Source organism: Labrus mixtus, chromosome 2 (assembly GCF_963584025.1).
Source record: "Labrus mixtus chromosome 2, fLabMix1.1, whole genome shotgun sequence".
In the NCBI taxonomy this organism is placed as follows: domain Eukaryota; kingdom Metazoa; phylum Chordata; class Actinopteri; order Labriformes; family Labridae; genus Labrus; species Labrus mixtus.
Window position 1 is genome coordinate 14,406,169 of NC_083613.1, and position 17,322 is coordinate 14,423,490.

The 17,322-nt window shown below is 41.3% G+C and overlaps 1 protein-coding gene across 2 annotated transcripts in view; it reads right to left on the reverse strand.

The window, feature by feature from the left end:
- Positions 1 to 11,713: 11,713 nt before the first annotated feature.
- prkcaa (protein kinase C, alpha, a) overlaps positions 11,714 to 17,322 on the reverse strand; it is a 156,563-nt gene continuing 150,954 nt past the window's right edge. For both annotated transcript variants that reach the window (XM_061064576.1, XM_061064569.1), the window contains one exon: positions 11,714 to 12,614. In XM_061064576.1, coding sequence (XP_060920559.1) covers positions 12,450 to 12,614 — 165 coding nt within the window. In that variant the 3' untranslated portion in view covers positions 11,714 to 12,449. The remainder of the gene's footprint in view (positions 12,615 to 17,322) is intronic.

The following is a 17,322-nucleotide window of genomic DNA, read 5'->3' on the forward strand; positions in this document are numbered from 1 at the left end:
AACCAGCAGTCATCACCATCAAGTTATACAATGGTGAGATAGTCTCTTCACTCAGAGAACCATGGTTCCTCTCCATCATGCATCATGTCTACCAGTGTCCCGATGCTTCTTCTTTTTTCCTGTTTCTTTTTTCTCTCTAATAGATGGACGTTTCTCCTTAATTTTTCTTTGTTAACTAGCAGGCCAGCTAGTAATTTAGCTAACATGAAATGTACTAATAACCTTATTATGCCGCAGTGAATGTATTGTATATATTCAACAACACAAACTACAAGATCGTAAAAACACGTGAATAAACAGTATAACACTATAACAAGTTACTTTTAAGATGCAGCTGTATCATTCGCAATGGATTGTGGGATGGGTAGGTCATGACTCTAGAAGACAAATATGCACACAGTCTTGTACCTTTGCCTTTTTCTCAAATGTTTTTCATCAGTATTGGGGTAGCTGCTTGGTTTGGCTCCGGGCTTCAATCTCTTGATATGAGGATTTTGTGGAATGTCAACGGAGTATTTGAACGGGGAAATTTACTTCCAGAACCAGGGCCGTCAGTGATGGCAGTCACTGTTGAGCTCTATATCAATCAATTTAATTTGCTTTCCCATTGGGACAAAAGGACTGGTTGTGCCCTCACAAACTGAACCAAGGAAGGGCTTTTAACCACATTTTCCCAGAGTGTTATTTCATTTGTTTCCTAAAAATGACTTATATTAATCTCTGGGTTATTCTGTCACATTTTCCATGAGGTCCCGAGTTTTGTGTAATCGCTGAGAAAACAGTAACATGACAAATTCAGGATGCAGACCACTCATTGAGCTCAGTTTGACATGTGTGCTGAATTAGCTAGTTTCATAACAGCATCAGGTCACAGGTTCAAGACGGCAAACATTTATAGTCTGAGCTGCCGTCAGACTGAATTCAGGACAAACAGTCTCGGAGCATATGGACATTCATTCACTCATCAGAGAGCATCTGGCGGTTTTCAAGCTCGTGTATGACTAAACACCAAGTTCTGTTTCTGTCGGATCACAAACAGGAGTGAAGGGGCTGTCATCCGTTTGGCTCTGACTCGGCCTTTCACTTAAACTCTCACAGACCTAAATCAGGACATTTCTCATCCTACTTGAAGAGTGTGTTTCTCACACATGACATCATTGTTTACGTTTCTTTCTTCAGCCTTTTTCTCTTTTTCTTTGTTTTCAGGGCAAATAGACTTTTCTTCAACCTTAAGATTCTTTGGAAATACTAACCACAACAAGGTGAAGTGAGGATTTATTAAAGGTTGAAACCAAGTGGCAATCTTAAGGGCTAAAAATGAAGCAGATATTTATTTGCACTAATATCTGCAGTTCCCCTAAGTGGCCACTTGAGGCTTGCGCACAAAATGAGTCAATTGGAATCTGGCCTAATATAAAATGCCAAATTTAACAGCAGATTCAAATCACTTCCAAATCTGGATTTGATCTCCACTTCTTGTTGATCAGTTTTCTCTTTGTCTCCTCTTCTTTTTCAGATTCATCGTCAGGTTTTATCCAGTGTGTCGTCTGCTCTCCATGTTTGGTTTTTGTTACACTCAACTACACTCAAATTTAGCACCACAATCGGTAAAAACCCAAACGATACCCAACCCTATTGGTGGATGATAATGTCAAGCCCTGTCTGTTTCCACTATTTCTTCAGGCCGTATTTTAAAGGTCCTTGGGATAAGATAGTTTAAAAATCAATTCCTGTCTCCTACTTTCATGTCACAATGTAAAATCTTCCACAAGCAAGAAAAAAAAAAGTGATTTACAGTTTTATGGAAAATCTTGGCTTCTTGTCTTACGCTGGCTGTACACTCGACGATTTGAGGCATGATTTTGAGCCCGATTTGACCCCCCACAACAATCAAGGAGGGTAGGTGATTCCAGGTTTGTTGTATTCTTTTTTGGAAAAGGAATCCTCAAAATTGTGGTGTCTGTACGATTATTTCACTGCTCCCGATCTGGAATCATGAATATCAAACATGTTCAAAATGTATAATTCCAAGTTGGACGGCCTCCAAAAGAATACCTGCAGCAGCCAATGAGAGCGAGCAGACTTGGAAGCGGCATCATCCGGATGTTTCATACTCACCCTCAGCTCGTACTGCAAATTGTATAAAGCCGCACATGATCTGTCTTCTTAGCCAGTATTTCATCCCTGTTGTTTTTCTCATTGTTCTGTTTTTTCTCGCCAGCTGACGATCGTCCTCTACTTCTGAAGTCACGTTTGATGAAGTTTCTGTGAGATCTCATGTCTGTGAAATCGTTACTACAAACAGCAGGCGGGTGGTCCCGCAGTCTGGCACAGTCGTCTAGTGTGTGAGTTCGTTGGATTATAAAATGGGTTAAAATGGTCCTTTTGTCTTCCACGTTTTAAAATAGGTTAAGATTTGAAAATCGTCTAGTGTGTGACCAGCTTTAGAGAACGTGGACTGGTTTGTACAAAATTTCAGCTGTTTGGAGAATCAGAAAAAAACACTGTACTGTCTTTTTTTCTTTCTTTCTTTCCTTAAACAAACCTTAATCATTCAAGCAGTCTCGATCATACACTCTGATGTCATTATTCATGAAGATCTGAATGTGAATCAGGCTGGAACCATTACACATCTGTTTTCCTCAAGGCCAAAAAAGCTCCCACAACAAAACAATCTGGTTGTATATGTCATTGCTTGCTCAGTTTAACAACAGATAAAGCTGCGTCGGATGAGTATACAGTATGTGTGTGTGTGTGTGTGTGTGTGTGTGTGTGTGTGTGTGTGTTTGTGTGTATTTGTCTGATTGTGTAGTAGAGGGAGAATGGGAGGAACCAGTGGACTGAAACATATAGGTGCTAAACAAAAGCTCGCACACCAGCTGCTTCCACAGTCATCACACTGCGGGGCTTTTCTCTGATCACATGGCAGCAATGCATGTTCTGAAAACATGTGAAGGCATGAACACAGGTTCCTTTTTCTGCACTTTGTGTGTCGGCATTAAAACAACATCACAAGAAAGAAGTAACCCCGTTATGAAACAAGAATATCACTACAGCTGTTTTCACAAATACATTCCTGAAAAGATCTGGAGTAGTCCTCTGAAATTTTCCAAAGTTTTTATTCCATGTCTCATTGTGTGTGCCTGTGTGTGTGTGTGTGCGTGTGTGTGTGCGTGTGTGCGTGTGTAGGTCTTACCTCAGATCTCGGAGCTGGGAATGACGTCACACCAAAGTTAACCGCGTCCCAGTTGCAAGTCGGACATGCAACATGGACGCCTCCAGGAGTACCTTTGTTTTGTTAGCTAATACCAGACGATAACAACACACTACATGATCGTTTTTGCACTAAAGTCAAAAGACAACATGCCCACAGATAGAACTTGAACGATACTATCAGTGGGATTGATCATCTACACTAAAAGAGGACTAAACTTTACTGTCGTAGCAGCCATGTTGGATTTTGACTCAGACTACAGAAGTTGCTTCGATTTTTGCGACATCAGCTGGGCGTTCCCGATGAAGGATCAGAGCGGTAACTCACAATTTCCGACTCCAGAGATCAAATGGAACGCACCATAAGACACGACGTAAAAAGGACGCTGTGGTCGTTATTTATATTCAAAAATACATCCAAGATGGCTGACAAGGCTGACTGATGCTATAATAATGTAATGGCACATTTTTTGCCCTTGTGCGACTTTTCAGTGGACGTTTCCACAGTATAAACCAAAGACTAAATAAGAACAAACTGATGATCAGAAGAGTATGAAACTAAACTCTAAATTGAACTCTTTGACAACATTTTGGTTCCTAAATGTTCTTGGTCCGCTCTTTCGCTTTTTGCAGGCAAAAAAAACCAGGAATGTAGATATTGTTTCCTAAAGCTTCGGTACTCTTCGATCGATTGATCATCAAATTAACAAAGATTGTATCGTTTTAAACCACATGCTATGGAAAAGTATGAAAGTACAGTGATAAACCTTGCTTTTTTTTTTACCCGTATAATGAAAGCCTTTTAAGTTTGCTACTTACAAATAAGTAAATACTAGCTCAGCAAAAATTCTGTTCTCGCTTTCAAGGGAATCACCAGGTTAGCTCACGACCTCATTGTAATGAAATGTTGCAGAGATTCTTTCAGTGTCACATTCAGACGAGCAGGATGTGATGCTCCTCAATGCAGATTCAGCCTGATCTCTTCTGACAGCAGAGAGTACAACACTATTGTCTCCCATCAGCGACACCTCTCTGCCTTCACCAGGAGTCATACTCAGCCGTCCATCTAATTAGAAAGGGCTTGGAAGCTACACACAATTGACCCCTATCTCTCCTCTAAGACGCACACACACACACACACACACACACAGACTCACATCTCATACTGTACACATCACATGCATCACAAGCTGTGCATTTGCAGCGGGTAAAACATCATCTCACACATACTGCCTATATGATCAAAATGTCTTTTCATTGGTTAGACAAAAAATTAAAACCGGCCTTAATGGAGACGGGCCCTTGTGGGTGTGGCTGATTTGACTGATAGGTGGGTAAGTGTGGATGTTTACCAGGAGGCTTCATGCTCCCCTTTACTCTGCCTCTTTGCCTGTTTTATGATTGACAAAATGTTGGTGAAGATAGAATTTCCAATCTTGCAACCACCATGTTGGTTTTAGTAGTGCCTCTTCAGAAACCAACGGATGACGTCACTAAGGGGTCCAGGTTGTATAAAGTCTGTGCTCAAATGAGCTCATCATGCACCTCTCCTAGCGGGAAAAACTTTGTATAGCATACATAAAGCCTCATCACTGTGTAGTGTTATACGCTTAAAGTCAAAATGGTCAAAAACAAATTCACACATGCAGCAGTGTGGACTTGATTTTCCTTTTTTTATTTGCATTATCATACATTAGGTACAAATGACACAATCAATTACAAGGTAAGTAGCTCAGACTCGTTTGAAAGGTTTTTCAGGCTGACGAGGGAAGAGAACAAACGTACACCAATTTGCAAAATACAATATATTCTTTCTTTTACAGTCTACTTGATCTACTGTAAGTCATTTATGTACAAGGACAGGGCTGCTGAGATTATAAATGAAAGAAGAGGAGAAAGAAGAGAGTATGTGTCGCTGTGTGTGGGGGGGGGGGAAGGAATAAGGCATTCCATTGTTTCTGTGCTCCGTACGGCCAAATAGATGGCAGCTCATCTTCTTACTCTTGTTTGACGGTGAACAGGACACAGCACAGGACGATTACTAACCACAAAGAAAATCAAGATTTATCTAAAGCAGATATGTTTCTAAAAGGAGAACAGAAGGAAACTGAAGAAAAAAAACAGACATCTAATTCATTCAACTGTAGATCAGAAAGTTACTTCATTGATTTTCAGCCATCCAAACCCATTAAATACAAAATAAAAACGAGGAAGAATGTAAACAAAGCAGAACATCAAATACACTCCTTTCCTACGACGGGTGGACCGGGGGGGGGGGGGGGGGGGGGAACAAATCGACGCCAACTAGAAAAATCACCTTCATTCCTGACTTGATGGGATTTAAAGGGTGAAAAGAGGAGTACGCTGTCGATAGGGTGACAGATTGACTTGGCCCAGGCACTGAGGAAGGAGGGGAAGGAGGGGCAGGTGGAGCGAGGGAGGGCGCACAGGACAAAAAGACGGAGGAAAGGTTAGATGGGAACAGGCACAGGGGTTGACGTCCAAACAAGCCGCCATCATCCATCCTTTAGTTACTACATACATTAACAGACGCTGTACATCATTCAATCATCAGTAGGCACAGGGAGGTAAAGGTAAAGCCAGCAGCACAGAGGGAGGAGTTACACGAGTTGAGCTGAAAACGACGACCTTTTTTTTTGCGTTTTGGCTCTTTATTTACTCGATAACAGCGTTTCAGGTGGCTGAAAATGCAAAGTTTTCAAAACTGGTCACACAATCTCTGTCGTCATGTCAACTGGCGATATGCAGTTCCTCTAAAAACGTCGTCCACACATCTGCATTACACTTACAGTAGCAGGTGGACTACAACAACAACGGCCGACACTCGAGTTCTGTTAGTGAAAAAGTCGACTGGCATGACTCCCGGTCGTTAATTTCTTTATACTGGGTCACTTGGAGTAGCGACCCCACCTCATTGTCCAACCACGTTCATTTACACCTCACCGCTCTGTGGAGGGAAGAGTCTGTGCACACACACGTGTTGTTGCATTACAAAATCACACCGCCAACTACTGGCCTGGCATGTAAACTGCAGCACGTCGTCTGTAAGTGTAACCTTTATGAAAACCTATACCTGTAAACGTCCCCTAAGTTTAAGGATATCAGGGTATGTCAGCAAAATGGGCGTTAAATTCAGGTTTACAGACTGAATTAGAGACCGTTTCTAAGTGAACAAAGGTATTTCTTTTCACATTCATTCATTGTTAGAGGTGCTGGAACACTAACATGGCGTAAACACGGAGGGGAAATGAACTCCACTGGGATACTTTGACAATGCAGCACATCTTCAGAAAGTGTAGTAAAGGTACGCGTCGGAGAGTTCAAATCAGAGCGAGGAACGATAAGGATTTTGGAGGTGTTCAGCATTTCTGTTGGGAAAGGCACACTAGGGGAGAGTAAGTAATAAGTGAGTTATGCCCACACATACTGTAGAGGAGATTGGAGAGTCACCAGAGAGATAGTAAAGGGATAGATCTGGACTAATAGGTCTGCACGGATGCTGAGTATGTACAAAGAGGATTTTCTCTCACTTATGTGGATGTTAAAACAAATGCTCTGCTAGTTGAAATGTTTCTTCAGAGACAATTCTGCCCAAGGCAACATGGGCAGGACTATCTAGCACTGTGTACGGCGAGCAGACCACGCCGCTGGTACTGTACACTCATGGCAGCATGCTTCTCTTTATGTTATGTGGCTTTAGGCAGAACTGAGAGTCCTCCATGTGACTACAGCTAGTGCAACGCTGCTTAGTCGGGTTTCTGGCGTTTTCCAGGTTTGGCACATGCAGAAGGTTTTTTACAATAAAGGAAAAATACAGCAGGAAGGCGTGAAAAAAACATGGAGAAATGATTACACTAGTTCCTATTTTTATCAGTCAGATATGAGTTTTTCTTATGTGATATATCCTTCAAAACATTCCTGAATTCCTTGAGCAGAAAGTGGAAAAATCAAAAGACAACACTGACGAGCAAAAAGAAAAAAAGACACAACATTTAACACAACATTAAGATTATAACACAACCCCCCTTCATGACACCCCAGAGAGCGGGTCTGGTCCATCTGGTCTTAGAACGAGCGGTGCTTCTGAGTTACAACTCTCGGCTGATTCAGCTGGATTCAGTTTCCCTCCTGGACCATGATGGTTACAGATCATCAGGTAGATTTAGTATGTGTAACCTGATACGTCTATTTCACCTTCTTTAGTCTCGGAAATCTGCATTCTTATTGGCAAAACCCTGGCTCATGACCTCACACATAGTCCTGATGTAAGAACCACGTCTGGTTTAAGATCAGTACTCTAAAGACCCGTTATGCGTATGCACATCCGGCCGTGCCCTTATTTGGTAAGCCAGATGGAGATAGTGAGACATCATAGCAGCCCAACACATTGTAGCCTGCTATTAATTAAGCTAAACGTTCAAAAATAACAGGGACACAGTAAACAAAAGGGACCCTTTAGGGTTGGATCGGTACCCTTGGCAACCCAACAGAAGGGAACCAAAAAAATAGGACGGTACAGATCCATTATTTTGGTACCATTCCCAACGTTTGACGGTGGGAACGCCAATAAATGGGTACTGTACTGAACTGAACCGGACCGCTTGGTGGAACCGGGGCTTTAATGTACCCAGCTGTGGTGTGTTGAAATGTCTTTATCTTTTACAGATCAAAAAATCATCCCATGAAATTATATGGAAGTATTATTGTAGCAGAACTATTTGTGAATGCGTAAATAGAATTGTGTACACAGATCTGCAAATATGTAAAAGATTATTACCGTAAAATTAGGTTCATAAGATTCTTGTAAAACCTATTGTTGTCCTGTAAAAAAAATACCGCAAAACAATTTTGCAACAATAATACGATTGTAGAATTAATCAACAATCAGGGCAGGACCAGACCTCAACCACGCCTGTTCATGCTGTCCCATGAACTCAAACACTACCGACTCTCTCCTCTATCGTTCTCAGATTCAACATCATGTAATTTAAAATCATCAATCCTATAAAATAAATCAATATTTTTAGCATCCATCTATCTGATGGTGTGGTCCTTCTAACTGAAACAAGCTGACCGCTGGTTTGTAAGAAGATGGAAGTTAAAAAAGGATTCACTGAAATAAACACAAATTGGAGCTAACTATGGCTGTCGTTCCTAAAAAAAAAAAAAAAAAGGAGGTACATTATTTGTATTAGACTGACTCTTACATCTACAATAAGGGTTTGAGCGTAGTACCACATTGAGGTTGTAACTCTTTGGGTTTTTTTTTTTTTTTTTATGTAATTGCATGCAGCACTCGGCGAATCACGTGCATGAATGATGCCCAGCAACAGCATGCAGGTACACAAGGACAGTCAACAGCCGGACGCGCATCCAATCAACACAAGGACTTTTGCAGTCAACATTGAGGATTATGAATAAAGAACAAAAGATCTGATAAATCCGTCAAAACAAGAAGAACAGAAACATGTCCCAAACGTGACTCCGTGAAAGACATCACGCTGTTACGACGCTAATCAGTACTGGGTCACGTTCGTAGTTTTTAGTTTTTTTACACATACAAATATTGGTTTATATAATTAATGTAATAAAAGCACATTCAGGTGTTGGTATAAAAACTGTAACTTGCTATACTCTTTTTAAATAACTGGTGATTATTTACAAAGGAGTTCTGCTCTGATATGAGAAACATGAAAATATCCATTTGATCTAACGGAAAAACACGCAGAGGAGAGAGGAAAGAAGAGGCATTTAAAGAATCAAAAGAGGATTTAAAGAAAAAGAATTGTGTTGACATACTCTGAAAGAAAGAGGAGTAAGAAATGCTCCTTTTGAGTCACCACTTCCAAATCAAACCTCCGTCCCTGGAGAGCGTGATACTGCATGGTTAATACATGATGACATCTTTCTATAATCTTACTAAAAACAAATAATTTATGAAATGTCTTTTTGTGTTTAAGACGAATGGGAGGCTTCGTTAGGTTCAGGGACAAAGACAGAGTTCAAAAATGACAAGCTGTAAACGTTTTAGGCTCGAGACATTCTTGCTTTTTTTTTAACCCTGCGTTTGCGTTGGCTGCATCATGAGCGTCATTGTTCACATACTTAATAGCGAACAATGCATGTTGCCGGAGGATACCTCTAGAGGGCACACCAGAGCGGTATGGCTGTATGCAACTACCTGGTGTCAGATCTAAACTACAGCCAAGGCGACACTCAAGGAGGTGACTATTATGTCAACTCTGTGATCAACATGGTATGTGCACGTTGACTTCTTAAAGAGGACATATTATCCCCCTTCTCCACCTTTTCTAACAGTCCCGTGGTCTAAATGAAACATCTGTGCTGTGTTTTGGTCAAAATATAACATGAATCAAGCACCAGAGGATGTTTGTGACCCTGTATAAACCAGCTCTCTCAGAATGCTCCGTTTTGGTGTGTGTGTCTCTTTAAATTCAATGAGCCCCCCCCCCCCCCCCCCCGCCCCGAGTTTTCCTGGTAGACATCACTCCTCTGTAGCGAGAATAAAAATGGCGGACCTGCGCAAAAGTTTTGCTCTAGGCTGGGGGTGGAGTCCATGGGTGGAGATACCAGGGGAGGGGAGGTTTTTTTTTTTTTTTTTTTTTTTACCAGAATCCTGCTGTGACATCACAGGGAGAGCAAATTTGAAACGGAGAATTTTTCTCTGTGTTGTAAGACTTATGCAGACAACAAACAAAGGACTGGATGGGTTTATTTCACATTTTGTGGGTCAGTAGACACTCAAAATATATACCCAAATATATGTTCAAAAACACTGTAGAAGTGGATTTTTCATAATATGTCCCCTTTAAATAGACCCAATTTGTCTATTAATGGCTAATTATTTTGATCGCTGTGTAGCTGCAGTGACACATCATACAGGTGTGGATAATTGCAGACCTTCTCTAACATCTCAAAGCTCTCTGCCATTGATGTCACTGCAGCTGTGCGGACCCTGTCACATCCCCTCTGCCTCTACGCTGCCCCTACTGTTCATGTGCATACTGCATCTTGCGTCCAGGTCTCGTTACTTTCTGACGACGTGCACAGTGGGGGAGGTGAGGTAGCCAACATGCATACGCACACGCACACACACACGCATAGTTTAGAGCAAGTATGTCTCCGGCCTTACTTTTTAACTTCGAGTAGATATGAGAATAATTATTCTGCCCACATACTAAACTAATCACTATGTGTCCACATGGTGTCCACAAAATTATGAACAAGGGAAGTACACAATCTGCAGCTCATAAGGGCTAGAAAATAGATCTGTAAAGGTTCATCTTTAAAAGGAACTAAAACAGGTGGATAACAGCTGAACTAAGCTAACTTCAGTTAGAACCGACCCTGATAAACTTTTATACCAATGTGTCTCACAAACAGGTCGCATGTTATCTAATCGTAAAGTTACTTTATAATCATTTAGTTATAAATAATTTGCTACTGACAGAAAGTTAGCACTGGATAGAATAAGTTGGAACTACGACAGATTGTACACCATCACCATGAAACCGAAGGGGAGCTGTAGGAAGGTGCTTATTTAACAACCTGCAGCACCTGTTGTTTTGGCTATAGTAGCTAACCTACCATATGAGTGTCAGATAATATCTACTGAGTATTGTGATGACTATCTCTCCAGCTATACATTTAGACTTTAATTGTTATCCTTTGAGATTTGCTGAAATGCTTCTTGAATTGTTTCTTGTTCATGTCATTTACAGGCCATCTGCATCAGAGCCTCCACTTCTGATAAACCTTCATAACAAACAGGACAGAATTACGTCTTCAGTACAGACTCCTCATGTTATTACTGAAGACTGCCTTGAACCAATCTGATGGATTTTATCTACACTGGCAAATATGCAACTCCAGAACCAATCATTTAAGAGATCACTTTAAAGAAAAACGATGTCTCTGGTTCTCCTTTTGGAAGGTTTGTGCTTAAATAAAATTAAAAATTTTTGTTTTATTGTAAACAATATTTCCTCCAACTTCCACATGAAATTCCTTCCACATTCATGTCTTATGTTTGCGAAAATTTAAACTAGTTTAGATAAAAAAACAAAACAAACAGATGCATTATTTGTCAGACCTCAAACAAGTTGCAAATCATTTTTAAACAACAGAATAATTATGTAGAACAAAGAATTAGTACAAAGATCTATATTTGGTGGAATAACCCTGACCTATTCTTCAGCTTTCGAGCATCACGTCATGTTCTCCAACACTGCTGGTCGGGGGTCTCTTCCACAGCTCCTGCAGCCACATGTCCAATTCGACCTTGGGCAAGGCATTTGACCCCAAGTTGTTCCCGCTGCTTTGTTGGCGACATTAGTTAATACTAAAGGACTTGTTTCATAAAGTAAAAGCCTCAGCTACCAGGGTGTGAATGTGTAGGTGTGACCTGCGGTGTAAAGCGCTTTGGTTAGTCAGAAGACTAGAAAATAACTTTACAAGCTCAAGTCCAATAACCATTTATTCCCCTCTTGGCACAAAAAAGGTCAAGCCACTCAGATTTCTTTGATGGTTTGCCACTTAGCTTTATGCATCTAGAGATGCTGATTAAAAGAACAGTTGGAGTGAAAATGATTCCACCAAATAAAGATCTTTGAACTTCCTTCCTTCCTTAATTTAAACATTAGTTTTCTGTTGTTGAAAAATGAATATGAACTTGTCTTTGTTGCAACATTTGTGGTCTGAAATATCCTACATCCCTTCATTCTCTTGACCAGATGTCATTTTCCGCAAATTATCTTATTTTGAAGTTTGGAGACACATATTATTAACATCACATGTTAGTTTGACTTAAACACAAACCGGAGTTGCCCAGAGTTGTATGTAGACCCCAACGTTTATCCTTTCAGATCTGCTTCTTGTTCATGTCATTTACAGGTCGTCTGTGTCAGTGCCTCCAGTTATGGTAAACCTTCATTACAAACAGTACAGAATTATGTCACGCTTCTCGTTTAACTCAAGGAAATTCATTCCTAGGATTGCCTCATACCAATCTAATGTATATTATCTACACTGGCAAATATATAATACAGAAGAAAAATGCATGCCCTAGAATGCTGTTAATGAATAAAACATGTACGTAAAGGTTCATATAACGGGCCTTCATCCAGTTGGCGGTTGGTTTAGGTTGGTGGCAGTGAGTGGGCGGGAGGTTCGTCAGACAGGTACCTCCGTCCATCTCATACGCTGTTGTTGATGGCCGGATGTACAAACTGTGGGTTGATGAAGGAGAAGCCTGCGAACTCCGCCTGGTCGATGTTGGCCATGACGAGCTCGTCCGGCGGTGTGAGCTGTGGCTGGGTGCGCGTGAAGAACTTGTCGAAGTTCTCGGCTCCTTTGCCGCACTGCAGAGAGGAGAGAGAGAGAGAAAAAGAAGTTTAGAAAGAAGGCATGTAAAGTGAAGTGGAGAGAGAACGAGGCGGCTGGACAGAACAGACATTCGGCATGGTTTGTTTTTTAAGTAGGGATGTAACGAAACCTTGTGATGCAATCGAGTACGGACATTTCAAATTGATGAGACAAAAACAATATCGTTATACTCTTTTTTTAACCAGCAGAGGGCACTGTCTGCTTTCGGCTTCTCTCGTTCGACATCAGCAGCCAGAGAAGGGAGGCGTACAGAGATAGCAGAAGCAAGTGAAGGTTATGAGCTCCGTCTTGGTTCAGAGCGGGCGTGTAGAAGCAAGGCGAGCACGCAACAAACAAGACGAGAAAGTGTGTGCAAAAGACTGATGAACGACATAAATACCACAGAACAACATGATGCACGAGTATTTCTTGATAGAAATAAAAAAATCGGAAGTAAATCGTGTCATCATCTTCATTTATATTTCTACAAATCCCACATTTTCGGGGCAACCAGACAAAGCGCACAGACAAGAAACATTCATGATTCGGTCCACGTTAACTCGTCAACTTCATCAAAATGCTGCCTCATGCTGCCCGAGGGCTCAAATAAAAAATAGAGAAACATTTTGCACCTGATCCCCCACTTTTCCCGCTGCTCTATGCAGCGTCGGATTACATGCTCTACATCTCATTCACCTGAATCTCACAGCACCCTCGTGAATACCAAAGCAGCTCTGGCTCAGCTGGGGAACACACAGCAGTATGATTTTCCAGAACACAAGGCTTGATTTTTGTGTGTGGAAAATGCCGTCAGGACCTTTTGAAACTCGGAGCGCAGCGTACGTTCTGACCTCCCAGCCCGCTCTGATGGAGCTCCTTTATCTCGCCTCGGATGTGATTTGTACTTATGTCTGTGAATTCGACCCCTGCTGTCGGAGCTAGTCATCTAACAGGAGAATTAAATTATTTCTTCATAAAAAACCAGCAGCAGTATAACAAGGTCAAAGAGGGGTTAATTAGAGTATTTATAAGAGCGAGCTGAGCTGTCAGTGTCAAGCCGCTGATACGCTTTCATGTTTCTGTGTGATAGGTTTAAGAGGAATTAAATCAAACACATGGAGAGCAGTCATGTCACACAGCGGATGAGAGTTTTTCAGTAGAGGAAGATTACGATCGGAGATGTGAGTTTGCATTTCATTTTGTCGCTGCTGGGAAATCCCCCCCCCCCGACTAAAATACGATCCTACTTAGCATGCGCGACCACAAAAACTGTCAAGATCCAAACAACAGCTGTAGTGATTTTCATGAAACAAGAAGTGGATTTTTAAGGTCTTTAAACCCTTGTTCGACCATGACACTTTGTACACATGAGACCAGTGAGACAGTTTGTAAGTATGCGTGGCAATATAGCTCAGTAGGGCCCCTGCAAAATTGTAAAATATCAGACCCAGAAGCAGGTTTAACCAAGAGTTATGAAACATGAATTATGCCTACAGATCTTCATGCATGGACCAGTATGTGAAGATGGACAAAAAGGTTGTTATAATGCAACATAACATGAAGGGGGAGGAGCAAAGATGAATGGAGTTAATGTTGATCTCAGAATGAATACAATAGTAACCTCCTTGAGTAGCGCCGTGTGTGTAGTTTAGATCCCGCAGGTAGTTGCATAGGACATGAGCTCTAGATCTACAAAAACAAGCCTCATGGACCCACATCGTTAAACCAACAGGAAGTCTGCAATTTTAAATTCAAGGTCAAAAACAGAGTACTTTTGGCCCAACTTTGACTAACTCCTCCGTATGTGATCCCCTTGAAACTTGGTTCATATACAGAACTGACCCTAAGGGTGAAATGGTAAATGGACTTATATATTTATTTTTTGGCCTTCTGACTTATCGAAACCTTTTTACACCGCAGGTCACACCTACACATTCACACCCTGATGGTAGAGGTTTCTGTGTAAAGGGAACATCAGAAGCAACTTATCCATTCACACGTTGCTGACAAAGCAGCAGGAGAAACTTGGGGTTGAGTGTCTTGCCCAAGGACTCGTTGGACATGTGGCTGCAGGAGCTGGGGATCAAACCCTCGACCTTCCCGGCTGAGAGACAACCGACTCTACCACTGAGCCACAGCTGCCGGTGTGAGGGCCCGTTCACTGCAGCTCAATTTTCAAACTGAGATTACAATAATTTCTCATTTTTTATATTTAGCTGACTTGCCTCAGAAGAAGAGGAGAGGTAGCTTCTGTTTCTGTGACAACCCGGTAGCACTGTGTATTTTTAGGTCATGTTTGTTTACCGACATTTGCATTTGCTTCACTTCTTTGCTCAGAGCAGAAACATGAACAAGGCTCACACATCCTACATACAGTATGTTTATACTTTAATTATAAGCTATTTTAATGTCTATACCAAACGATGCATGCATTACCAGATCCTGCTGAAAGCTAACTAATGTCTGTAATGTGGGCATGATTATTTTACAACCATTCCAGCAGAAAGGCAATCATTTTAAGACCTCAGAACATGAATACCAGCTGTTTCATCTGCTTCCAAGCTCATCACATTTAGATTGATGCATTTGTTTGCAGTGACTCCGCAGCTGCCACTCGGGGCTAGGAGCATCCTGTGAGTTTAACATCTGCTATACATTAACACAAGGGGAAGGAACAAAATGGTTTTATCTGTAATTACAGATTCCTAATCTATCTACAGTGTACATATTTAACCCTGTTTCACACGCACTGATTTGGCCAAAAACCTTCTTCCATTTTCTCTTAACCTGGCCTTTTTTTCAAAGATGTATTTTTGGGATTTTTATGCGTTTATTGTAGAGACAGGACAGTGGTTAGCGTCAGAAATTGGGGTAGAGAGATTGGGGAATGACATGCAGGAAAGGAGCCAGGGGTCGGATTTGGACCCGGACCGTCTGCTTCGAGGGCTACAGCCTCTGTACATGGGCTGTGCAGACTAACCGCTAGGCTAACAGCAGCCATCAACCTGGCTATATATTAAAAATCTCTAAAGTCTCTAAAATAAAAAGTACACATTTGGTTGACCCAGCAAGAGTATCTGGGATAAACAGAACTACTTGGGAAGCATATTTAGGCATTTTGTTTGCTACTATAAATAATAATTTTGTCTTTAAAGCGCCTTCATGTTGATTTTGGCGCCCCCTGTGGACGATGCAGTACATGTCTCTATTTGCTGATCTTGTACATGTGTAAGTAAAGTTGTTTTCATTAAAAAATGTATCTTGTTTTTTTTAACAGTCAAAGGTTCATGTGTTTTTAAAAAGTGTCTTTCAACAGTGAACAATCACTTAGTCTGACACCTTCCCAGAGGCAGCATCTTCAGATGTAAAAAATGACTTTACTGAAATAGTCGATCTTGATGCTGAAGGTCTCATTCACTTTGATAGCTCATAGAGAAGCATCAATATTAATTTCAGTCTGCGTGATGATAACCAGATCTAACTTCACCACAGGAGCTTTCACAGAGAAAGACTACAAAGAGAGGAGACGGAGACCAAAAGAGAAGAAAAGAGCCGAACACAAAAATCCTTTTTTATCCTCATCAGTCAGTCCGCCTACACACCGGGCTCACGTACATGCATGCATGCATTTACACACACACAGTCATACAGCCAAAAGCACGCACACACAAACACGCAAACACGCACACATGCACACTGTACGCTAGGAACCACTGAACCACTCGATAAGCACTTGTGTTCCCTTGGGAGTGCCTGTTCTGCAGCTGGCTTGGAGTATAACCGACTCTGCAGATCCAAATGTCATGGAGCTCTGAGACAGGACTTTAAATGAAAGTACGGAGGATGGCGACCATAGCACCTTATGGCACCGTTGTCATGGAAATAAACATCGGAGCATTGGACTTGCAGTAATGTTGTGACTGCAAAAGGGCTTAAATCCCAAACACTACACCTGAGTTTCAGACATCCACACACACAACCAAGCTTTAGTTTGCAGATTGATCGATGATTTGACTCAACTTACATTTATTTTGAATATACCTGAGTTCATTTCAGAGAGGACATGATGAGATTTATCACCATTTCTATGCAATGACAGAATACAATCTGTGCATCATTTATCATATATATCTGGTCATATTGTATCCTGCAGTTTATCCTGTTGCATCATGGGTAACGTTGACCTCTTTTTGAGACCTGTGACTAACCAGCTGTATTCACTGAGGACCTACATTCACATTCAGTCCTACAAGTGTGTGTGTTTTGTTTCAGGATTTACTCGAGTGTCAGTGTGTGTCCCTGTCTTTTTGTGTTTATGAATTTCTAAAAGCTCAGACACATTTGCTTCTGAACCACACATACGGTATGCGTAGACAACCTGTAAATGTTCACATACTTGCTCATGTTCAACGTGTGTTACAGGAGGATTTAGAGGGAGCTCCACATAAATAGTAGACATAGTAAAGTAGACATAATCTGTCACCAGCTATTTTGGAGTGCGGGTAGTTGTCGACTCGATCTGTTATTCATTATTGGAGACAAAATGTTCAGTGATTTAATGTGAACACAACAGAACCTGAAAACAACAACCAGAAAAACCTGGAGACACAGATGTTTCTGAGACTTGTGTGTATTTTGTGTGGGGACTAAAATGTCTCCAAGCCACAACTGTCATGTCAGAGGGGATAAAAGGCAGGGCGAGAT